The 26,419-nt window shown below is 29.4% G+C and overlaps 2 protein-coding genes and 1 long non-coding RNA gene across 7 annotated transcripts in view; 1 reads left to right on the forward strand and 2 right to left on the reverse strand.

The window, feature by feature from the left end:
- Positions 1 to 28: 28 nt before the first annotated feature.
- Positions 29 to 5,752, reverse strand: LOC142319217 (uncharacterized). Its single transcript, XR_012755138.1, has 3 exons — positions 5,565 to 5,752; positions 3,178 to 3,309; positions 29 to 1,690 (listed from the first exon to the last, which is right to left on the reverse strand). It is a non-coding gene; the product is annotated as an uncharacterized LOC142319217 (long non-coding RNA).
- A 377-nt stretch (positions 5,753 to 6,129) lies between these two features.
- Positions 6,130 to 19,846, forward strand: LOC142319219 (BTB/POZ domain-containing protein 6-B-like). Its single transcript, XM_075356248.1, has 7 exons — positions 6,130 to 6,382; positions 9,384 to 9,517; positions 10,776 to 10,980; positions 17,170 to 17,335; positions 17,865 to 17,973; positions 18,589 to 18,844; positions 19,174 to 19,846. Exons 1-7 carry the CDS (start codon positions 6,179 to 6,181, stop codon positions 19,663 to 19,665), a joined length of 1,566 nt encoding a protein of 521 aa, XP_075212363.1. The 5' UTR covers positions 6,130 to 6,178; the 3' UTR covers positions 19,666 to 19,846.
- omd (integrator complex subunit 5 omd) overlaps positions 11,061 to 26,419 on the reverse strand; it is a 72,880-nt gene continuing 57,521 nt past the window's right edge. For 2 of the 5 annotated variants that reach the window (XR_012755140.1, XR_012755141.1), the window contains 5 exons: positions 25,281 to 25,559; positions 23,214 to 23,519; positions 22,257 to 22,477; positions 13,866 to 14,056; positions 11,061 to 11,385 (listed from right to left, as the gene is read on the reverse strand). Coding sequence is in view for 2 of the 5 variants with exons in the window: in XM_075356247.1 (XP_075212362.1) it covers positions 22,259 to 22,477; positions 23,214 to 23,519; positions 25,281 to 25,559 (804 nt within the window). In the remaining 3 variants the exon portion in view is untranslated. Of the gene's footprint in view, positions 11,386 to 13,865; positions 14,057 to 22,212; positions 22,478 to 23,213; positions 23,520 to 25,280; positions 25,560 to 26,419 lie in introns of those variants that run through there. The other 3 variants (XR_012755139.1, XM_075356247.1, XM_075356246.1) reach the window with 3 other exon arrangements.

Here is a 26,419-nt window from a genome sequence, read left to right on the forward strand (position 1 = left end):
TATTGGAAATGGACTGGATTTGTTACATAGATTTGAAATAATTGTAAACTCTTGTTTAAGATATACTTGAAAGTAACATCACAAACCATCTATTTAAAATGTATGAAAATAACTTTTTACTTAAAATGATCAGAGAGTTCTGCTATAAAAAAAAAATTATTCCCTGAGTACTAGTATATTTATACATTTACATACCTTTTTCTCAATGTTTTATTTATTATTCGTCTCAGTTGGAAATTAGATAAAAAGTAGTTTTGTGAGTGGTCTAGCCAAGAAGTGACAAAACTTGATGCCAAGTCTCATAAGCCAAAGTAAATTGATAACTTGGCAATTCAAATCCAGACAGATGGAAAGTCATCTTAACTATGAAATTTATCAGTGAAAGATAGTTGCTGTAAATAAGCATTTTTAGTGAAGTCACTGCATTGCATTTGTATACTCCTGGCATGCAGTGTTTATTGGTGTGTGTTTTATCATGTATCTGCACACTCAACACACAGCATAATAAAAAAAAAACATGAATCACTAAAAATGACTAAACAGTATGTGCAGAAAACCAGGTGGACAGTCGCTCACTGACAAAAAAAAAACAACACAAAAGTGTAACACAAAACACTGGATTCAATCTTAGAAAATCTACTCACAAAAATATATTATGTATAAGAAAATATTAAACACAACATACCAACTTTTACTTATATATTTACATATAATTTTACAAATTTTACATGCCAAATTTATATATTTTACATATATTAAAGCTATAAGCACAATATAATTTAAAAATACGAAACCGAACGATGCAAAAGTCAACTATTGGTATTACATTTTTTAGGTTTTTCTGTTACTGTGTTGGCAAGTTGTTGTTTTTTGAGTTTAATTGATACAGCGGTTGGTATATTGATGAATTATTTGAATTTCCAGAAACTAGCAAATATTAGCAAGTATAAACCAACTTTCCAAGCCAATTTAAGACAAGCACAATTTAAAACAGAAACATATGCAATACTACTCTGTAGAAGACTACGTCATAGTCTTGTAAAATCTTCAGGAAGCATATTCCAAGAAGAGAATTTATAGTGAGTTGGGAAGTGAAATTGTGATTTTTATACGAGTAAAAATCATTTTGTCATTCTAATATGGAAAAATAATTCAATTTTGGATCAACAAAATTATCATTGATAATTGCAGCACTTGATGGAAAGATTGTTTATATTTTATACTTAATATATTTTCTAAAATCAAACAATCTTAGCTTTATGGTTGTTAACTTAACCATTGACAATAGGAATGCCTTGGGACCCTTCCCTTTGTTTATTCACAAATATACATAATATTTCTTTTTTCTTTTTTGGGAAGGAGGTGGAAATGCATTTGCACACAAGAGTGCCGGGCTCCCAATGGTAGTTTTTATCAAACCGTCATCAGTAAACTACCAGCTAAAACCACACCTCCCTTTCTACCAGGACTCGACCCAGAACTATTTTACACAACACTTAAGGCCAAGTCCTGCTATCCAAGCCTAAAAAGGTCGTCACCCAGTTTTCACCTAGCTCAAGACTATCCAGGTCACTTTTTGCCTTGCGGTCCATTGTCTTCTGGTCTTGGGTTCCTAGGTCTCTTGTCAGCAAGGGATGTGCATTTCCATTCCTCCACAGCGATAGTCTCCCAGTCTTCATCTGCCTGTGACCTGAATAACCCACTAAACATTAATAAACAACTTTCGAAAGTAAAACACCAATCATGAGGGAGGAGAGAAAATTGTTGTATGGTCATCATACAGATTATCTTATTACTGAAATAGTAATTACATTCACTAAACTGAATAACAACCAAAATGAGAATAATAACAAAAAAGAATTACTTTTTAAAGTTTTAAATCTGATTCTCTTCTACGAATTATGTAGGCCGTCTGGCACTCCCTTACCAAAAGAGCAATGGGAATTATGCTGGCAACTACCAGAACGGCAGGCTCGGACACTGTCCGATATGCAGAAGCGACTCGCAAGACAGCGGTGCACTGCACTTGCACAAACCGCCTCTGGTTTCTCTCAAATCTTAACGGGGCCCACAATTCCACCCTGTATCTCAAGACGGAATGCACTGGACATCAGCAGTGGCCATCTGCTACCCTTCCATTTGCTGGTCCACCGAAAATCATCATGAGCCAGCTGAGAACGATTATGGCTCTCACGAGTTTCTTGGAGGCTCTACATAGCTGCACAGCAAAGCTGGGTTTCTGATCAATCATCATACCGAGGTATATGACGGCCGGCTTGATCTCGACAACCACAGCCTCGACCCCCAAGGGAGGAGGGTATCAATACGCTTCTTTGTAAGAACCATGATCTCTGTCTTGTTGAGGGTTAGAGACAGCCCAAGGTTGTCCAGACTTTGATGAAGATGCATTGCTCACATGAGTCTCAGGTGCTCTTCACAGCACGACCTGGAACAAGTAGCGTGACATTGTCAGTGTACCCAACCAAGATCTAGTGAGTAAGTTTTGGTTCTATTATACCTACATCCTGCAGGTCCACTCTCTTTCCACGTTGACTACAAGCATTCAGACTTGTACACCACATAAGGTGGTAACATGTCTCCAGTTCAATTTCCACAAAACAATAGTGAGGTACAAGATTTTGTAGATTCCGTAATAAGTTCTACATACTTTAGTCCTATTTTACAAGTAACCTTACTTGACCCTGGGTCATGTCGTAGATTTGTCTTATCATAGTTCCAGATATTTTCATCTGGCACATCACTGAGGATAGTAACTAAGTTGTCAAAATAATCTGACTATTTTTTCATCAATAGCAGCTCTTACTCATTTTATGTGGAGCATTTATTGCTCATTTACTCATTTATTGCTGTGGAGCATTGTTAAGTTTGAATGGTGTTTCCTAAACAATGCTGCCCAATCAGGTGCTGGGAAATTGTTTTTAAAGTTATTTACTGTATAACTGTAAATAACTGTTCTGTATGCCCCTGTTTGTCAAGAACGTATTTAATGGAGTATATCAAATCAAGATCAGTAATTGGAAATCCAAATTCAGCCAACTTGATATGAGCCTCAAATGTATGTTCTTTGGAAAACACTGTGGGATGGCCATGTTTTTTTAACTTATTTGTTTTAAGCTTATTTATTATTGGGTAGATGAGGTATATTATAATACTGACTTGCATCTGTTTGTGTTCTTATTCAACTTAATATATCCATCAAACAAGCTTTCTAAGGTATCAGCATTGTAATTAGCATACTTTCTAGAACCTGCATTTTTTTGTAATTTCTCGTCATGATGTCCTCAGCAACTGTAACAAAAACAATTATTATAACATTTTATAACAGTAAAATTTGAAACAGAATGTTATTAAACAAATTTTTTAAAAGATTTGGTGGCAAAAAAAGGTATTTGTAAGAAGCTACTTTGGTTCTGGCACAAAGTAGCCCCAAAAACTAGTTTAGGTTACACTTATGAAAACTTTAAAGTTTAGTGTCAAAACAAAAAAATTTAAGAAAAAACTATGATCACACACTAGCAACATGTTACTTAAGGTAATATTTTGACACGTTATTTTTAACTATTTTCCACATTTTCGTGTTGGACCAAACTAACCCCGCAAGGACCAAAGTAGTCCAGGTTGACGGTAAGTAAATGTGGTACCCGAAGATAAGAGAACAGTAACTTGAATAAGAACTAAGTCTTTAAATGCTTCAAAAGAATAAAAAAATAACAAAGTTTCTCAAACAAGGCAATACATCTAGGAATAAATACAAAATGAACATAATGGTTTATACTTTAAATATAAAATTCATAAAAGCTCTTCAAAAAAAGTTTTCTTCAATATTTGTGGTTAAAAGCATTAATAACAGTAAAACCTTGATATACAAAGTGACCACAATGTTACCAACATACAGGTTGGTAACACTGTATATTAAGTAATTGTAAAGGCTAATCAGCTGTTTTATTTTAGTCAACAAAGAGCAGATTTGGTAGATGTTGATATTACTTTCATGAGTTCAGAAAGAATTTTGTTTGGTGCAGTGTTAATTTAAAATGGCAGACACACATGATTATTCAACCGAAAACTTGTTTGGTAATGCTTGTACGCATAGGTATACAAATGCAAATGACACTGATAATAAAAGACAAATTCATTTAGAATTTTGGTAAAAAAAGCCCAATCAGTAATAACACTCTTAACAGAAGGGAAAAATATTTACTGGGATAGTCCTCGATTTGATACGATCTGGACATCCTTCCAGTTGATTAAATAACTGATGGTATTGAGGTATCCGTGTGTAATCTACTCTTAAGTCAACCAAGAGGTCTACACAGAGCCTTTGCTATTCAACACTTCAGAAAATAATGATAAAAGATCTGGGTTTAAACCCTTTAATTCTGATCAAGTTGATGAGCTTTCTGACCTGGTCATGGCTTTAAATGTAACTTATTGCAAATTTCTTTTAGGGTTTTCCCAATATTTCTATCAAGGGAATTAGGTTTCTTCTCCAAGTGTGCCATTTACCAGAGTCATAAATAATGGAACTTCAACTTTTGGTGTATAGAAAATTTCACTTTTATGAGAAAATCAGGACCACCTACCACATATAATGATGTGGACAATATCTGATAGTACCATACTTTTTTGAAGGAAGTATTAACATTTCATATTTTAACGTGCTTGAAAATTATTTTATTCCTCAGCTTCCATTGATTATTATGAAATTAACTGCCATTTTTTACAGCAAGATGGAGCTCAGCTCACTATGCTGTCAATAGGAGACTTTTATCTTAACATTTTGAAGAGCGAAGGATAGGCTTCAACAGTCATTAGCTACCTAGAAGTACAGACTTAACCTGAGACAACTCCCTGTGAGCATAATAAAGAAAAAAAAACACATTTGCAGCTGAGGAATGTTTTAAGCGGTGAAAACTGCTGTCCCTCAGTTTTTATAACTGTTCCTTCAATATATGCGAGAATGTCTCGACACACTTGACTGATAAAACCGTTTATAAACAACAGTAGCAAGATACAGACGCAATTTAAATTTAGTTTTATGTGTAAAAATATTAAATAAACCTATGATAAAAATTTTATTTCTTTTTTTAAGCAAAATGAACTTTGTTGCAACAGTAAAATACTTTTTAATATTATGCTAGTTTCAGTTTCGTCATGAACAGTAATTTACTTTTAAATATTAATTAATATTTAAATGAAACCACATAATTAGCTCTGTTTAGTCCCAAAAGACGAAAATTCCTGAAAATGTTACTAAATCTTTGTCATGAAAGAAGATACGAGTAAAAGATATAACACCACCGAATATTATCTTTTAGATTTCCTGAGTTATGGGCGTACACAAGAACTACGAAGTATATTATCGTAAACCTTTTTAAGTATCTTGGAATATGCTACTAGAACTTTTAAAAACTTTCTTTTCTTACAAAAAATATGGAGGAATATTTCAAATTATTTTGAATAAGGGTCGCATTAAATTTATTATTTATAAAAGTTTACATAAAAATTTCAAATATGAAATTAATATTTCTGAATCGACTCACGAGAAGAAAAAGTTTGGTTCATAACCTGAAATTCTTTACACTCTTTCGCAAAAGTAGTAATTAACTATGTGGTTACCACAATCTATGTTTTTCCATCATGAACCATACTTTGTTCAATCTAACAATTAAAAATACATCAACACCAACCCTTAGAGACACTCTACCATTAATTGCTGCGGTCTGCCGATTGCATAATCCACAGCCTTATTAATCTTACCATACAAAGAAGTTTTCGTCTTAAGCAATGAAAAATATAATTATTTAGACACTATATGTACATTTAAAATATAAAAATGAAAATTTGGAATCAAATTTACCATATTTCCTTTTCCTTGGATCTGATTTTACTTCAATAACTTTGTAAAATATTATGCTTGTATTATTTTACACAAAATATTATTTACCGACTAAATCGAAACAAAAAGTTTTTTGCTATCAGATGATCCCATGAAAAACTACTAACTAAAAAAATTAATGTATTTTTATAATTTAGAAAATAATTAGGCGGCACTGGATAACTAATTTTACTTCTATGATTCAGTTACCTCCTCTTCTTTCGGCATTGTCATGGATTTAAAAATAGTTTTGCTTGAATTTTAGTACGATGACTGGATATGCGGTTTTGTCTCTTACTGCGACTAACGACACCAAAACTAAGGTACAAGTATTTTAATCTGACAAAATTAAAAATGAATAAACGCTGCGAGTCAGATTGGCAGCTTAAGAAAGAAAAATTAACGGAAAGGGGGAAATATTTATTGGAAAGTGGATTATGGAGCGACTGCAAATTTTTAGTCGGGGAAATACCCAACCAGCAAGTAAGTGTTTTTTATTACATAGGATGGTTATTTATCAAATTTTTATTTTATCTGTATTTATACTTTAAAATTTATTTATTAACACTAACAGTATAAGTATTGCATATTCAAAACATTAAGAGAGCAGAGAACAAATTTAGTGAACTGACATCCACATCACAGAGAGTTCTTAACGAAGTAGTTTAAAAACAAATTTTTTAATTTAAAGTGCAAAACTGCAAATAAAGGATAATCATAGTTATTTTCAGTTACATTAAAGTACAGCAACAAAACTTCCGTGTAAGTTAACTGATAAGATATATATATAAACTTTGAAATACCTTCCTTGAAATCACATAGGTAAATAAAATCAAAATTTAAGAATAGAATCGTGATTTATTTGTTGATGTTTGAATTTATGCATTCAATTTGAATTCTAACACTTTTTCTTCATGAAATATGTGTGTAGTATATTTAAATTTATTAACATGAGAGTATACGTATGATTTACTTTTTGTATATCTGAGAATGCCTTTCCTTAAATGTATATAACTTTAAGCAGTGTAAAAGATAGGGTAGTTGTTATTGTAGGATTTCTCAAATTTTGTGATTAACTATGTCAGCAGTTTTTTGTACCAGTAACGATTCAAACCACAACATATGCTTTCAGTGCTCTTGTGTACCTTTAGTGGCCAAATTGACAACCATTTTTAAACAGTTCCTCTTTAATAAAAGCTGGATACACATACCTAGATACAGTCACTAATTCTTGTTATGTAATGCATTCATAAACTAGATAGGAAAAATTATTTTGGCTAAAAGAAGAAAATATGTATTGCACAAAAAAGTTAAATAATGGTTCTGTAAAAATAGTAGCAATTAAAAATTTTTTGTATGTAACTAGGTAGCCCCTTGCTGCTCTGCAGCATTATTATTACAAAGTAATGTTTTATATTTTAAAAAATTGTGTGCTAAAATCTTATAATATTTATGATATGTCTTGCCCCCAATTCCCTTGTTTTTTCTTTCCATTCCTACCACAGGTAAAATGTATGTTCAAAACCTATTTCCACTGTATCCCGACATTTTTTTTTTATTCTACTGTTAATGCCAGCAGATATGTCAAAAACATTGACATATCCTTGGAAAATATAAATAACCTTGGAAATTTCCTCAATTAAGGAATAAATTAGGATTTCTCAAATTAGATTCAAGTTTGGGGTCCAATGACATCTGATGACAAATCTGTCAGTAATTTCTGAGCAGATTAAAAGAAATCAGACCTATCTGTCTATTAAAACACTCAAACGGACTGGAAATAGATTTTCAGCCCAATTTTTTTTAATATATACGATTTTGTTTTTCTATGATGGGTTTGTTGGATTAACTGAAATGACTTATTTCTGTCTTTAAATTGTACTTGCAATCTATATGATTAATTCTAATACTGTAAGAGTATAAATGAATAATTGAATTAATATTGTTTATAAACAATATTCAAGCACTAACAATAAAATTACAACAGAGAAAAATAACAACAAACATTTGCAATTGTAAATATTAAATTTACAATTGCACAGAGTTATTGACTAAGGTTTTTTGATCAGTTCAAATGAAAGGGCACTCCAATTTTGTTTTTAGAAAGTATTTTGGTTGTATCAAATGTATTGTTTATTTTTCAATGTGTTTGGCTTTTAATTAAAGATTATTCTGTTTTTTTTTTTTTATTAAGCTGTATGTTTATTATAAGTTAATGCAGTTCATTCACACAACTGCAGTGGTATTTGAAAAATAAATATAAATTCTCATCTTTCTTGAGAAAAGTAGAGGCAAAAAAAATAAAAATAAAGACTTCATGTAGGTTCATGAGTTGTATATGAACTCATGATGGTATAGTAGGTTAGCTATATGTCACTTATGCTTGTTGCCTACCTCTGTGGCAAGGTAAAAGAAAATAATTCAGTCTAAATTTTTACTTTGAAATGATGTTAGGAGTAGAAACCATTCATGAGAAACTTTGCTGAATAATGAAAATATCAACATTGTGGTAATAAACGATTTATGGCAAAAACTTATTACTATGTAATTTATAACTATTGTTTCCATAAATAAACAACTACTAAAAATTTTACCTTTCTGCTTTTGTTGTTAAGTGTATTTACATTTTTATAATAGAGTTTAAATCATTTTATTTTACATATATATCTTTTACTTTATTGTAATGGGTAGAGAAGCTTTCATAAAGAAGAAAGAGAGAGAAAGTAAAGAAAGAAGAATTCAAAAGGAATGACAAAGGGTTCTTTCTAGAAAAGGACTTATAGGAAAACTCAGAAGCTGCAGACAATAAAAATTTTTATTTTTGAACAATCAAAAGGATTTGTCAGGTACTGGTTCTGCAGGCCAGGAGGAGGTACTGTTGGGGACCAGTGGAGGACAATTAAGTAGTTTTTCAAGTTTGAGTTCGGTGCAGGTTCTGATAATAGCAAGTGTTTGGTAATGTGTATCACAAGAATTCCGATTTGGACAGTGCTTGAAAACAAGAAGCAGTTCGGCGAGTTATTTGTGAACAGCAGTGTACATATTCTATTCACAAAACATTGGGTAGTTCTTTTATAAAAAGTAAAAGTAAATAATACTTCCTGAAATTGAATTATATGCGTTTCAGTTATATCCATTGTTATCTTATTAATTCAATATTAATTCCTATTAGTCAATATACATTTTTTTGTAAATCTGATAGTATTTAGGTATTTATAATTTTTTTATTAAATCAATTTTGTTTGTAATCTGTATCACTGTTTTAGATGTTATATTTATTATTTATTTCATATATTTGAGGGTAATTAAATTATATATATAAGAAATCTTTCCTTGCATAATTTCTCAGTGTCCTTGTTGAACTAAGAACACGCAACAATATATATATTTATATTTGAAAATATATGCAGCCACAGTATGAATAAAACTTGTGTTGTCTAAAAATCTAGCATTGTGTTTTTTTAAAAAGTATTCTTTCTTCTAGGAATTGGCTGCACATAAAATATTTTTAACCATGGCAAGCCCTGTTTTTGAAGTGATGTTTCATGGTGAAATGGCAGAAAGGAATATTATAACAGTAAATGACATTCAGCCAGATGCATTTAAAGCAATGCTTTTGTAGGTATTCATTTATTTCTTTTACTTATTTTAATTTTATTCTAATACAGGGTCACATAAGAATCAAAAGTTAAATTTTATCAAGATTGCTGTTCACACAAGACAAATATTTTTTATGACTTTAATTCATGGCTTTCTCCATAAGAAATACCACTCACCAGAGTAGCAAAAGTGTTTTTCACAACCAATTGAGTCAGTGAAATATCACTGCATTCCACACAAATGACAATGTGACTAAAATAAAAAAGTACAACATATAATAATGTGGTAACAGATGAAACAATATCATAAGCCTATGTATGTTACACAGAGCAAGTCATGTAATATTACTGGCGCTTTCTGAGCTTATTCTACTACAAAAATAATGAAAAATGTGTAAACATGAGTCTGTAAATGCTCTGTTAATGAGATACGGCTAGCAAAAGATTTCACCCTAATTCCGAGGCAAAGACTGAAATAAAACTATTCTGAAATTTTAGGATCCTGAATTTGTAAACTTGATTGTTTTTTATGGTTTTTGACCTGACAAATTGAAGAAATCATAAAGTTACCCCTTAATTTGGATTCCTAGAATTTCAGTATGGTTTTATTGAATTCTTTGCCCAGGAATTGGGGTGAAATCTTTCGTTAGTAGAGCATTTCTGGTCACATATTTAAATGAACTTTTTTAATTATTTTCACTGGTAGAATGAGCTCAGAAAATGCTGGTACAGGAATTATCCTGTAGGGTTGAGTAAGTAATTAATATGAAGTAAGTTAATACTAATAAAACAAACTTTAAATTGTACTATATAATACTAATGTAAAAAAATTATAAGAAAATTGATTTTCACAATGATGTAAGAATTGAAAGAAAAGTAGAGCTTGTATCTGCTTTTTCTCTCACAAGTAACCCCTTTATGTGCGAGACCCTGTGTAGTCATGTACTATGCCTATTCCTAAGATGCCATAGCAGTTGAAAAAATGCATAGTCAAAGGAAAACATTCTTTTCTGCAGATTAAATAGCAAAGAAAATCATAGAATTATGTATTAGAGCTCCCATTTTCTCTTTGAGTTCCCAAGGTCAACTTTATTATTTTACTCTTCCCCCAAAAAAAAAATTCACTTGAAAATTAATATAATTAAAATTAATTAATTGAAACTATTATCTAATTTCTTTAAACCGCAGCTGCAGTTTAAAATAATTACCTCTAACACTTATTCGTAACTTTTCATAAACTTAAATTACATTGTATTTCTTTTTGTTCTATATTTAAGATATGTATATTCTGATATTGTTGACCTGCAATCATTTGATCAAGCTTGTGAACTTTGTTATGTTGCAAAGAAATACATGATGCCTCATTTAGTGAAAATTTGCACAGATTATATATGGAAAGATCTTAATGAAGAAAATGCTTGTAGAGCTTTTGAATTTGGCAGATTATTTGAAGAATCCATTCTAATGGATAAATCTATGGTGGTATGATAATAATGAAATGATTGATAACTAGAAGTGCTTGAAATTTGAAAAACTTAAATGCTTTTTTTTGTTACTTTGACATTTTTTATTACAGTACTCAGTTGATTTATTCTCTAACTATTCTATTAACAAAATAATTTAATTTACTTACATAAGTATTAATAAAAGGACAAGTTAAAAGCATTAAAATATTCTATATAAAAAATTAACTAAATTTGCTGAGATTAATCAGTTATAATCCATTTTCAGGCAGTTCATTTACATTTTTCATCCGATGTTTTTTTTTTTAATTTATTGCAATACTTTTATGGAATATAAAAACCACACAAGCAATAGGAATGTTACACATTTTGTACTGTCTAATCCTTTTCTTTTGCAAATTTATATCAAAGTTATTTCTTCCCCCTGCAAAAAAGGAAAAAAATTAAAACATTCATTAATAACTTCCTTTTTAAGTCCATTTGCACATTTTTGTAGTTGTCCAAGGATAAGATCAGAATCTCATGACTTATCCAGAGTATCTCTGGAGATACTCTTTACTCTAAGTATCTCTTTACAGTATGAGATAAGTTAATGTATTTTTTTAATCTGAAACTGCTTTAAATGCACTAAATTTACCTTTCTATTTAAGATTTGCTCTTATAAAACCAGTTTTAAATTTTTAAACAGAAAAAGACAAAAGTTACTATAGTGACACTTGAAGGATTTACAGAATGAACAAACTTTTGTTTTCAACATGCTCTTCTTATTGCATTCATTACTACTGGCAGATTATAGTTTTGAATGTAGAGTTTCATTAACTGAATCCTACTACACTCTGTTGCAATGTATAAGTCAGGAAAAAATTAATCAATGTCTTAAAAGCGCTTGAATTTTGAGCTAATGAATAATAAATGAGATATATCAGAAACAAATTCACAGATCTAAATTTTTTGTAGTCTTTTTAATATCTTAACCATAATAAAAAGTAATTAAATATGTTTTGAATAATATAATTATTTCTTGCAGTAAATAGAAAATGTGTGCTGTAACACTAAATTGTTCCGGTCTTTTTTATGGGTATGATGCATGTAAAGCATCTGAGGTACAAGTAACACTATATCAGTCTTACTTTTTCTCAGAGTACTGCTCATTATATAGGCGATCCATGTGGTGAATATAGTGAAGGTGTCACCTGTTAAGGCTAAACATCTGAATTTTTAGTAGGCTTTGTATACCGATATAAAATAGTATATTTGGTTCAGTAAAGAAGAAGCCATTTCACAGCTCCCTTTTTCTAGTAATCATGCCATGAAATGCTTGTTTACCTTGGAAATGGCCATACTATTTTCAGGAGTCATGCCACATGGTTTTTTGTGGCACCCAGCATTCACATATAAATTCTGGGCACCAGCAACCTTTTTTAAGTAATGAAATAAATATTTAATTTTTTTTTATAACATAATTTCACAGTTTACATGATATTCTTCAATGAATATACAAAAAAAAAAAAAAAGCTGACCTCCACTATAAAGGGTAGCGTCAGCCTTCCTTCAAGAAATTCCCAGATTCAAAAACTGATCAGGCATGGCATTTTTCACAAACTACAAATTTCTTTTCTGTATTCCCATCACAAACTTTGAGAGCTTAAAGGTGAATTTACTAATTAACATAAAAAAATCTTACCTTGTACTACCTCTAATTCTATAAGACCATCATAATCATAAGTAATATAATTCTAAAATAATTTGGAAATCCTTTCAAATTTAGAAAGACAATTCTTTCTTGTAGCAAGCCTTATTAACTTTCACAATCCTTATTTAATTAACTATTACAGTCTAATTGTAGTAAGCATATTCTAGTCTCATCAATGAGCAAATGTTACTTCCATTCTGTGATGGCTCATCCAACATATTTCCTTTGAAAGGTTTTTTCAAAGTAAAATTTACAAGAAAAACTTCTGTATTGTTTACAATGTGGGAAAGATTATTCTGATCTTCTTGAATGAAGGCCAGGTCTTCTGAAATAGCTTTGACTTATAATGAAACAATCCAAAGTAATGCACCATTGCCTAACTGTAAAGTGTTGCTTTTAACACTATCAACTGAATGGCTCAACGCCTTCAAGAACTTTTAGACCTATTAACTACGCATCTGAAGTAAGTAGTCCATCTAAGAAGGTTCATTTGGAGAGTATGTGAAGTGACTAGGGTAACGTTATACTGTTGTGTCCTTTACCCTACTGCACAATATACAACAACGTTCTTCTAAAATCACAAAGTGATGAGAAAGCCTAAAAGAAGCATATATTACATAAAGATGTGCTCTAATACATCTGTTGTTGAAGTGAAATCCATCATTCTAAATGAGTCAGATATAAAATATTTTCTTAGTTAAACAAACTGAGGCAACTCTAACATAACTGATCAAATTGAGGAAGACAAAATAAAAAATTGTTTTAAAATCGATTGATGATTGAATCTTCTTTGTGAAATTGTCACGAAGAAATACACAAATATCATCTTGATATCTCTGTATCCTGAACTTAAATTTCACATTAAAACTATGTACTTGCTTGAAATATACTTTGCAGTGAACATAGAAAAAATGTAGACAATGTGTTTATAAAAAAGATTTTGAGATCTCTTGTTATCTACATGAATTACTGATTTTCTTTTTATTACTAAACTAATAACAATTCTAAGCCTACTATAAAGTGGCAGATAAAACCTTTCTTAGTGTATTTAATTTTAATCTTAACACAAATTACTAAAATGCTTAAAGTGATTAATTTTCACTTAATGAACATGATAGTAAAAATATCTAAGATACATTATATCTTAAAAATATATATTTAAGAGTGGATTATAACATTCCCTTTACCTTTTAATTGCATTTTTTAATTACCTTTTCAAATTTTCAATCTTTATTGTCACAAAAATAATTCAGTAATTTAAAAATGACCCATGGTTTGTATTAATAATAAATTGTAACATTCCTAAGTAGTTACTTCTGCTTTACATGTTTTTGTGTATTTTTAGCTAACGTTTTGTGCTTTCATAATGTTTTCATTTACACAAATGAATTATTTTCTGCTTCTGAAATGTAAAATGTAGTACTAATGCTTGGTTTAATATTGCAGTAATAAAGTTAAGTGCTGAGAAGAAAAATATGTAAAATAATCAATAAAATAAATATAATAAAAGATTACAGTATAAAAATCTCAAAAACTGATCTATATTAGTGATATAAATTATCATCCACAATCATATAAAAATCAGATCTTGAGATAAAGTAAGAGAGTGAAACAGCTGGACGTAAAGTGTAATTTAAAAATAATTTTGTTTATACCAATATTTAGATTGCTGACAGATAATTGTTATTGGTGGACATAGCTCATAAATGCAGTTGCAAAGTAATCTATGCTTGTTAGATACCAACATTGTTATACAATGTTTTCGTTGCTTGTGTAATAAGCTCAATTTTAAACTACTAAAATTGAAATAAAAAATCAGTTTTCCTTCTGTGTATAAATCTGAATATATACTTTCAAACTAGATAATAGATAATATCAGTCTTTATTATGTTTCTCATTAAAAAAAATAACAGGGTTCAGTAGAAAAGAATAAAATGTTTATTCATATTAAAAGTTTATTATTATTTCTAATTCAAAAAGAATTTTTTACTGAATGAGAAATAGATTTATGTGGTGTCAAATTGAAAAGATGTCATTCTTAAAAGTATTTAAAAAATGTTTTTAACATTTGTCAGTTTTACAGGTTGTAGTTTCTGAGTTCAGGTTATGTAAGAGAACATAATTAGAAAACTTATTTTTTCAACAATTTTAAGTTTTTTCAAAACTTAAGTTTATATTTTTAGCTAAATACTAGCCAGGCTTGGGACAGCTTTCACAATCACAGTTTGTTTGGATCAAATTTTAAGTATAGTTTTTTGAAATCAATCTGATTATTAACACTACCAATCCTGATTATTCTGTGGCATAGATGCTTATTATGGTTGAATGTAAACAGTTCTATATTGAGACATAATCACTATGTTTTGAGTTAAAAATGTTTACTCACTTAAATGTATGATGTTTAATTTCAGCTATTAATATTTTATGAGATCAGTTCATATTCATGTTTTTAAGTTATGTATTTCAAAGGACATGAGCATTTACAATTACTTTTTAACAGAATAACATCTGCAATTTAACTTTAATATATGGCAGTTGTCAACTCAACAGATGCTCTGTAGTGGGGTTTGTACTGTTACTTAAAATTAATTGGTCAGCTGTTCATTTGACAAAATTACTTACTCAAAATTGTACTATAATTACACAAGTTATGTAAATATCCATATTAAACAAAGTTTACTCAGTTGTGCTTCTAGATTTTTATTGTAGAGTCTGTATTCTTTACTTTAAAATTTTATAAAAAATATTTGTAATCAGTTTAGATGTAACTGTCAGTTATTCTAAAAAAACACAATTTATTCTGCACATACATACTTAAAGCAACTTAAACATAATGAACCAGAGCTACTTTTGAAGTGTTTTCTGCAATACAAAAAGTGACACAGTTGCTGTTGCTATGTGTACTTGGTATATTTAAGTGCAAATGGTATAAAGTATTTTGTTGAAATCTATCAATGCTGTATCTAATAATCAAGTGGCAGGACCTTTTATGAAATCATGAAGAAAATACCTGAAAAAAGGGTAATTTGCATACAATCATCATAAGGATTATGAGACCAAAATTTGGAGTGCTTTCTTCTAACTTATACAGTGATAAAAATTTATCAAATATGTTTAACTGAAGACTAACAATGATTTATTATTGCCTTTCATATAATTTTTTTGTGATTATAAACTTTTACATTTATTTAACTTTGCCTTAATAATTTTACAGTCGGAAATATGTTTATTTTAGTTTAAAGTATTAAAGAAATTTAAATAAGATTAAAGAATATTTTATTGTAAAATAATTTTAAAACTGCAACAGCATCACAGAATTAAGAGGTAATTGTATTTTACATTATAATTTTTTTTATAAAAAAAAAAGTTTTAAAATATTTCACTCTATTGTTTAAAAGCTTCTTTTAACGAGGATTTGTTTATATTTTTCCCGAAGTATAACATTTTTAATTACTTTTTTATAACCTACAAGTATACAATTAATTTGCATATCTGCAATTAAATAAACACATTTTCCTTTTCGCTTATATTTATATTATTCAATCTGTGTTCTCTGCTTTGTTCATAAAAATTTCAGTAAATATATCAAAAACATAAATAATAAAACATGAATACATCAGTAAAAATACATATTTTTTTTTCATGGGAGAAAATTTAAAATGAAACATATATTTTCGTAATTTAATGATAGATTTAATCATTTTTTAATAGAAAATGTTAAACGTGTATTAAACAGAATAAAAAAACTAAATCTATTTTAAAGTATGATAAATTTATTTCTTCTGTATACTTAAAATGTGAAAAAATTGCTATTAACAATCCATTTCAAAAAACTTATAGCAGTATTTTTCTTAGGCTTAAACATGGTAGTGGTCAGAGAAGGTGTACAGCAGATCTATATGGTGATCTTTTAGATATCTGTATGAGATTCTTTAAATTTAAGCTTAGGTTTTTTTACATTTGGACTATTTGAAAATATTTTTTATAAAATTCTAATGTGAAAAGCAAAGATCAAGACTGAACAATATAAATCTAGAAACACAACACAGTACAATTTTTATAATATGGATATACATGACTCAGGTAATTGTACAATTACTAATAAGCAATTTTCTCATATCATATCAAATATATATCAGCCAGTCAGTCATTTTCTTGTGACAACAGGTCAGACTACCTGTTGTCAGGTGTTGACTGACTAGTCATAACACCTCAATCTATCTATTTATGCTTGAGGTGGAATATCTTCAGTTAACAAGTGTTTAATTTTAAGGTCTCATTTATACGTTTGATAAAATGATTGTTTCGATTTTACTGACTGCTAAAAATATGGATTTGATTTTGAAATATTACCAATATTCATCTGTATGCAAACATATATTTACTCCTTGTTTACTACTGGTTAGAACTAAATTTTAAGTCTATGAAAAAAATATGAATTAGGGTTTGATAAGGTAATAAAACATTTATATGAAAGCAGAATAATCTAAATATTTTCCTTTTTTTTTTTAACAGATTATTTGTGCTGAGACCAAACATATTTTAGAGGATCCTAAATTCACTGAAGTTGAACTAACAACTTTATTAGCGATTTTGGATCAAGATAAACTTAACATAGATTCTGAAATGCAACTCTTCAATGCTGTTCATAAATGGGCTGTAGCTGAATGCAAGAGAAAAGGTACAAAAAAAATTTATCTTGACTTTTTAAGTAAAAATGACACATTTTTTTGCTAATAATTAAAATGGATAGTTTGTTTTCAGTCAACTTTCTTAAATTATGTAAGTGACTTCAACAATATGCCACCAAGTTATTATAAATACCTAACTGTTATGGAATTTGGTATGTACGAAATAAAATGTACCAACTTGCTTCCAAAGTATGTAAAAGTGTTCAGAAACACAATGATTATAAAGAGTAATTGTTTAATTTTTTTAGCCAGCACAATTATGAAATTGAGGTGAATGTCAAAGTTATCATAAAAGACAGATGTATATCACCTGCTATCTATCATTAACATGATAATTTTGTTTTCTAAACAACTTTGTAATGTGAACCAAAATTTTTCATTCCCTACATATAAAAATCTACAACCTGGAATTGCAGTCAGCTGAAATTCCAGGCTGTTCTTAGCAAACATCTCATACAAATAATTAAAAATAAACCAAGGGTAATTAATTAAATAACTGTCATCTTATTTTAATTTCAGAAATGCCAGCTGATAACTCTGATTCTTTACGATCAATTGCACTACCTGCTGTGCAGAAACTAAGATTTCTAACAATGAAACCTTCAGAATTTTCAACAATTCCAGCAAAGTAAGTAACTGTATTATAGGTAATCTTGCATTAAAAAACAGAAAAAAAGATTATCACTTACACAATAGACCATTTTTAAAATGATGTAAAAATAACACTACTTTCTGAACAGATTTGAAATCTAATTCTCAATGAAATCAAGACAAGAGGATGTAATTTGTGAACTGTAAACAATGATGAAATAAAAATTATTGATTTCCTATAGAAGGGATTTGAGAAAAGTATTTTTTAAGTGAGCGAGTATTTAAGTATGTATTAACATAAATTAATAATCTCCAATTTTATAAAAAATGCTATTAAGATAGTCATAATCACTATGATTATAGGCAACCAGACATTTAATAAATCAACAAAATCATTCTCTGAGGAACAAGCATCCTAAGCCAGGCTTTCAAGAAAAAGTAAGTGGTCTTTGTTGCATTCTTCACTGAACCAAATACAAACATCCTCATTTAGTGTTACTAAAAGTTGGAAAACATCACACAAACCAAAATCCTCAAAATTTATTTTTAAATATATTTTAATTTTGAACAAATAGAATCTACTCTAAAGATACTTTAATTTAGATGAATCAGAAATTTTATTCATTATGTAATGAAACACATTACTTTTCAGATCTCAACTCCTGCAGCAATCTGAAGCATTTGCAATTCTTATGAATCTATGTTCAGATAAAGAGAATTTCCCAATGCCAGTAAGCTTTTCAACATCCATTACTCCAAGGTATAAGGTTATGAATGAAATTGTTAACTTTCAACCAAACTATTGTGAACGAACAATTCTTCAACAAACAGCAATACATAACTTTGGAAATTCTGAAAGCAGCCTGTCGTTCAAAGTGAATCGTGATGTTCTCATTCTAGGAATTCAGGTAAAAAAATTAATGTTTAAAAGTGATCAGGTTGAATTTATTATTTTAAGTGTAAAAATAGAGAAAAAGAAAACCCATTCTTATAAGACTAATGGCCATCTACCAGGTTGGTTGGTATTCAAAAATAAAGTAAACTAACTAAAATAATTTTGGTAAAGAGGCTGGTGAGATATAAATTATTATCTAATTTGAACTATTTAGTAGTAAGGTTTCACTAATGTGTCCTAGGGATATAATATATATATATATATATACTTGTTTATGGGATATATATATATATATATATATATATATATATATTTGTTTATGGCTTTAAAAAAATGTTTCAGGTACATTCTCAAGTTTTGGCTCAGTCACATTCACAAAATATGTTTACATCATACAAAGATCTCGCACTTAATCATCCAAATGGTCTTTTAAACTGTACATTTCAGGGCCATGGAGAAGAGAACAATACTGGAAATCACAAGGATCCTTCTCAGAATACAACTTACAGAGAAAGTCTCTATGCCCAGTTATTAGGTGATGACAATTCATGTATAACATTCTGCCATTTTCAAAAATCTGTTCATTGGAATAAGATACTTGATGTACATTTTAATGTGCCTTATAAAGTAATCAATAACAAGACATATAAGGTAAATGTTATTTTACGTAAAAGTGGATGGTATCCCATGGGTAAATATATACATTCTACAAACACATGTGGTCCTGTGACATTTACATTTTCTAATGAAGAAAACCAGCAAAGCCAGTTACCTCAGCTAAGCCAGCTTGATCAACAGTTCTGCTTTGTCCATTCAATCATTTTTTATGTGTAACTGTTATATTAATCAATTTATGAAAATTTTTAATGTAATTGCCATGAAATGGTGAACGTTTTTAATTTAATGTACTTATTACAAACATATGTACGAATAAATATATAAATGTATTTATTATTAAAAAAAAATTAATGCAGTTGTTGATTTACTTAATTAAAAGCAGAAAATATGTCAATTATATATATATATTCATTTTAATAAATCCATTAGTAATAAATCCAAATAATCCATCCAATAAAAGATTGTGTTTTCATTTTTAATTTGGTTTTCCTTTGTTTACATTTCCAAATCAGATCAATGCAAGATGGCCGCTGTCACACACAACGACCAAATTTCTTTGAATTATATTTAACAGCTAAAACATCTGTATTTTATTAAAAAAACACAATAAAAAAAAATTTTAGCACGATATATAACCCACAAAAAAAAGATTATTTTCATCTATTTTTAATAAATCTATCTATTTTTAATTTGTACAGTTTTTTAATAAATAAGGGGCTAATAAATCAGATGGAAATGTAAACAAAGGAAAACCAATCAAATCAATGCAAGATGGCCGCTCTCAAACACAACGACCAATCACAAAGAGCCCCTATGGCCTTTGCCAATGTAAACAAAATCACAACTGATTAAGTAACAAATTTCTTTGAATTATATATATTTAACAGTTAAAATATTTAACAGTTAAAACATCTGTATTTTATTAAAAAAAAATAAAAAAACCAAAACAAAAAGAAAAGTCACCAAGAAGGATGACTTACAGTAAATAAATTAAAACGCCCAACTTTCATACCCCAGATAGACTTAAGACTATGCAAACAAAAAAAGTAGAAATAACCAAATACACAGAAAATAATATTCCTACATAATGACCAAAAAATCCTTTGTTAGGTTATTTTTTTACATATATATGAACTAAACAATCGTTTTTTGGTTATTTAGTGTTCTTTGCTATGTAAAAGCAAAGAACAAAATTCACAAATAGTAACACTGAAACCACACAACTAAGTATTCGTTTTTTTTTTTTGTTTTTTTCTAACCTCCAAAACCACCATTATGCATTGCTTCATTTGATGATATGAATGATTTATAGCGGATGAAAATGCCATGCCTGACCGGGATTCCAACTCGGAACCACTGGGTTAAAGTCAGAGACGTTACCACTCGCGCCACGGAGGCCGGCAAACATATTAGTTAGGAGCCGAATAAAAACACGACTTACCAATATGGCGTTGTGTGTCAAATCAGTTTTATACGGACTATAATTACTTTTAATACGCGAAAGCCTTTGCAATGATTGAACATTAACTTAAACCTCTTCAAAAATTATTATTCCTTTTGAACTAAGCCACATTTTGATATCATTGTTTTTCTACAACACGGCTGGAATTCTTTTTGTTTAATGATAAGAAGCGTTGTCGAAGACCTTTTTGTTTAATGATAAGAAGCGTTGTCGAAGACAATAACCGAATTCTCTTCCGAAGGACATACACCGCTAAACTATTTCTAAAAGGACATACACCGCTAAACTATTTCTAAATAATTCAAATTCGTGTAATTTTTTTACAAATCGCATTTTTATAAAAATCTCACCTTTTTCTCAATTGACCTGCGGGGTTTTGTTTTCTTTGGAGACCGTAATTCATTAGTAGATTCATACTCGAGAATCTCGTTGTACACTGAAGCAGCACAACTTCTACTTACATTAGCAGTTTATTAACATCTGAAATCAACGCAGTTTGATTATTCTGTAATTTGTAATCATTACTCTGCTTTTGTAAGCATTTAAAATGTGTTTTTTCGCACGACTTAAGGGCTTTTTTTCGCAGCCCACCTTTATATATAAAAATGTTAAGTTCGTTTGTGTACACTTCAAAAACTCAAAATGTTCTGCACCGATTGAGCTCAAATTTTAGCACGATATATATAACCTGCATCAAAGATTGTTTTTATCTATTTTTCGCATCAGTCACATACCCGTGACCACGAGAAAACAGTTTTTTAACGGTATATTGACTGCTTGCTTCCCTTCATCTCCCACAGAGTTATGGGAAAGATATCGATCACATATGGCTGAGGATATTTTGCATAGAGTATGCCTAGAAAATATCAATATGACCATGGAATTTACAGAAGGTATTTACAACGAAGCATTGATAAATATTGAAGACAAGTGCTTAGCTATTGCAAATAAAGTTCTTAGTCAATTGGGAATGCCAGCACCCACCCGAGTTGCGATTGCTTCATTTGATGTGGATTTATGCCGTAAACAGAGTTACAACATTGGTGATCTTCAGTAATATGTTCAATCAAACATTCCCAAATTAACGCGTGAACAGAAAGGCATTTATGATCGCATAATGCAAATGATAAATGACGGAGTTGGGGGGACCTTCTTCTTGGATGCGCCAGGAGGAACTGGGAAAACATCCCTCATTAGATTGATAAAAAAAACCATAGTTTTTTTTATGATCTGAGATTAATTGTCTGAGATTTTAAGTGTATAACTTAAAGGTTTTAATTAGCATATAACAAACAGGAGAATACAAAAATTAACAAACATTTATGAATCATTAAATATTTTTTACATTTATGCATCATTACTAAGAAACAGTAACGAATAAAGATGACCAAATGTAGCAATATTTCTCTGTAATACTAGTCTCAATGTTTCTGTATACTGTTTAGCTGGACGGGCTAATGCAGGATCTCGCCACATAACACCACTTGCATCACGAGCAAATAATGCTGGAGAAGGTACATGGTCTCTCATGTAATTCCAAACACAGTCTCTTAACACCATGACAACCTAAAATCAATAAAACTTTATCAATTATTTTTCCTGGGAATCCTTGGGCTCTATGAGAAAGGTATGGTGTAGGAAAAACTTCTATACTGACAAAAGAAGGTAAAGAATAATGTCCTATTTATACCTATTTATACCTATTTTTAGTTTACCCAACTGGATTGTCCCTTGTCCCACCTCATAAAATATAACTGTTAAGTGGTGGTTGGGTTTCAATCAACCACAGGTAATTAAAGGTAATTACCAGAAGCTAAACACTGTTACTTCCAAGAAGGAAATATTTCCATTGCCATCTTATACTAATATTGGTGATATTAGTATGATACCTGCTGTATTAAAAAAATTTCCTAAAAAATACCCATCTTTTATCAAACCAGAAAATCTAAATCTAAATCTTGTACTTTGATGTTCATAAAATAATGCTGAATATAGTCTTATGGCCATAAATTACATTAATAAGTAATCTTATTAATAAGATTATGATGAATAGTTTTGATGAATTATGATGTTGTTTTTACTTCATTGTAATTTCACATGAAATTACATTTTCAGTTTCTTAATCTTGAATGTTTATATAAATATTTTTGTAAACCTAAATGAAGGATTAATTAAAATAGATTATGTACAGTTATGAAAATAGAATTTGTAATGCTTTAAAGGTAAACCTCTTTCTATTCCATAAATGATATATAATGTTGCATTATTAAAATCAAGTAGAGGCATAAAGTATATTACTTGCCTGTAAGGGTGGCAGATGAGGAATTACATCTGACAAACAGGAAAGAGGAGGTGGCAAAAGCTGACCAAGTGCCATAACTTGGAGTAACGTCACTGTCGCTTCAACAAGCTGCTTATCTTCACCAGGTTGCTGACGCTGCTGACCAGCAGTTGACCACTGTCCGATTAGTGTAGCTGTAACAGCCCTTAAAAGTACTGAACAATAACAAAGAGCTGGTCTATGACTTGCTATGAACTTCAACAGAGTCCAAAGTAAAGGTAACCAGTTAAAAAGTCTCCTAATACAAAGGTCACGTTCAACTGTTACCTGTAATCACAAATAAATCACTAAGTATATAGAGAAATTACAATGTAATATGATAGTGAACATAAATGTGTTAAAATTTCACTTTTTTTAATTTGTAAAAAAAACTGATATTTATTTGTAATTAATAACTCCTGTACTCTTGTAATTAATGACTCCTGTAAGTAACAAAATAAGTAACAAACATATCTAAATAAGTAACAAAACTAAAAGTAAGAAAAATATTGAATATTAAATAAAAAGGATAGCAAAATAAAAATCCCCACTTCCATGACTTCAATATTAAACCAAAACTTAATTCATACACATTAAGGTAAAACACACATGAATAATAATAATGTATGTATGTAAGCATTTTATATAAAAACCTATACAAAGACTTTTTTATGACAAATTGCACAATTGATGTCTAAAAACTGAACAAGTAAAACAAAAATGGCACAAAATGATAATGCATTTTTATATAAAAGCTCAAAATAATATATACTAAAGAAGGATAAACTTAAAAAAAATGTTTGACAAATGCTACAGGTGACTAAAGCATCATCTTTCATTGCAACCACTATAGTCACCTGTAGCATTTGTCAAACATTTTGTCTTTAAACTATTGTATCATCAGAAACTGTAATTATTTTTGCACTATCTGGATTTGGACAATTTTAGTTACCATCATTTCATCTGAAAAGCGTAAAACACAATTTTTTTGCACTAATTTTGAGAACATCAACTTTAAATTACTATAAAATCAAAACAATTAGAGATAAAAATCTTCTACTTATAAGGTAGTTTAAATGATTGCTTCCCAATAATTATTAATTAGTTTTCTACTATTAATACCCCAATTTTTGAGGTAACTAAAATTTGTAACTAAATTGGCTGAATCCAGTTAGCTTAAAAATAAGTTTCCATAATACAAGTGCCATCTTTCATGGTGACCACTATAATATCATACTATTTAATCTAATAAAAACAGATTTAAAAAAAAATGTTTGATTTTTAGAAACTTTTGCACAGGATTAAAATTTTTGGATTTGCACCGTAAACAATTTCAAAATAGAAGGAATAATTGATCACAGAGAAAGTGGGAGATTAAAATTAAGTCGCAGAGAAAATCTGCATATTTTTAAAAGAGCAACAACAACCATCATTTTTTTGTGGTTTTGTCATTTTGTAGCTTCATCATTTATAAAACTACATTTCTAATTGCTCACAACCTTTATCAAGTCTGGAGATCATATTTTTGCATTGTCACAACACCTTCATTCTTAAAAATTGTAATACTTATTCTTACTGATTTTCTATACCTGATTCTTATTATAGTGCTTTCATAATGATCATAGGTTATTTTCACAATTTTTAAATTATAAAAACATTTAAAAAAAATTTTCCCAGAGAAAGAATCTGCATATTTCAACACTGATCATGTAATTTAATGACATTAATTACTAATCCTATTGATATCTTTACTAGTAACAATAAAGGCTGAGATAGATCTTACTCCAAAAGTTGAATTAATTCTCAATTAAAATCTATGATTTGAAAAAGTACTACGATTATGAAGGTGCCCACTAGGATATCTATAAAGAAGAGCAGTAGGTGTAAGTTACAATTTAATATAAAAATCATACTATGCAATTAGGATGCAATTTAATAGATTACTTTAAGATACTTTAAATCTTAGATACTTGTAAGATACTTTAAATCTTACACTGTTTTGCTAATATTGCTTTTATCAATAAGTATTTATTATGTAAAGACATTCACCTTACAGAAATCCTCTTCTGGCCACGGAAGTCCATTATACATGACATCTGGTGATATCAATTCAACAAGAAGAAGTGCTAATGATATTACTGCATCAAGAGATGCCTGGACATTTTCATTCAGACAACAAGCTCTAAGCATAGCAATCAAGCACTGTGTGTTACATGCTACTTGGTCTTCTTTAATTTCTGGCACAGATGGTGTAGATCTTAATCCACAACCTATCACACCAGCATGAAATACTGACGAATGCCTTTGTGCCAACATGCTACTTGTTCCCTGTGTAAAATGAAATATTATCTTAATTATCATGTAATTTAAAATTAATCAAAACTATAAGGCGTATATGTAAAAATAATTTTGTGGCAAAAGATGCCATACTATATACAAAATGTAGAAAGCAGATTTTATTTTGAACTGTTTTCATTATTTACTTATCTTCAAAATTGGTAGTTTAAACAAATTTGGAATTGCTCAGAATTCCCTTCCTGGTTAGGTTCATCAATATTAATGAGAAAAGTTTACATTTGAAAGGGCAACTACTTCTAATGATCCAATTTATTTTTTCTTTGTGACCAATAAAAGCAAAAAATAAGCCTATGGCTTCTTAAAGTAGCCACATTAATTGACAGTTCCTCTGTACTTGGAAAATGTTCAATTATAGATTATCCAAGTACAGAGGAACTATCTATTTTTAAATGGTTTATTATTTTATACCTAAAGCTCTGAAAATAATAAAAATGTGCTTTAATGATTTAATGATTTTAACAAGTAGACATTTATTTTAGTTTTTGGTGCATTAATGCAAAAACTCTAGCAATAATTATTATAAACGTAACACTAATCATCAAAGTTTAACACAATTTACAATCTAGTGTATATTAATATAATTTACTGAAGTCAACCAGCTTAAATATTTATTGCTCAGGAAATGAGGTGAATAATATCTAAAATCTAGCCTTTATTCAGTTTTTATATTATAAATTTGATGACTGAAATTTATTTATCAAGCACATAGATGACACACATATAAGACAAACACTTAAAAGGTAAAGCTGAAATTCATGATGAAGGAAGGTCATAAAAAAAATTGGATTTTTGTAACTGCAGGATTTTGATTTATTTGATAAAATACTTGG

Source organism: Lycorma delicatula, chromosome 2 (assembly GCF_047948215.1).
Source record: "Lycorma delicatula isolate Av1 chromosome 2, ASM4794821v1, whole genome shotgun sequence".
Lineage (NCBI taxonomy): Eukaryota > Metazoa > Arthropoda > Insecta > Hemiptera > Fulgoridae > Lycorma > Lycorma delicatula.

Bases quoted from the DNA above. Each gene is read 5' to 3' on its own strand.
- LOC142319219 (XM_075356248.1), top strand. From the start codon at position 6,179: ATGCGGTTTTGTCTCTTACTGCGACTAACGACACCAAAACTAAGGTAC. The intron at 9,518-10,775 runs GTAGGTATTCAT...TCTATATTTAAG, and splicing joins GCATTTAAAGCAATGCTTTT to ATATGTATATTCTGATATTG. The intron at 17,974-18,588 runs GTAAGTAACTGT...ATTACTTTTCAG, and splicing joins TTTTCAACAATTCCAGCAAA to ATCTCAACTCCTGCAGCAAT.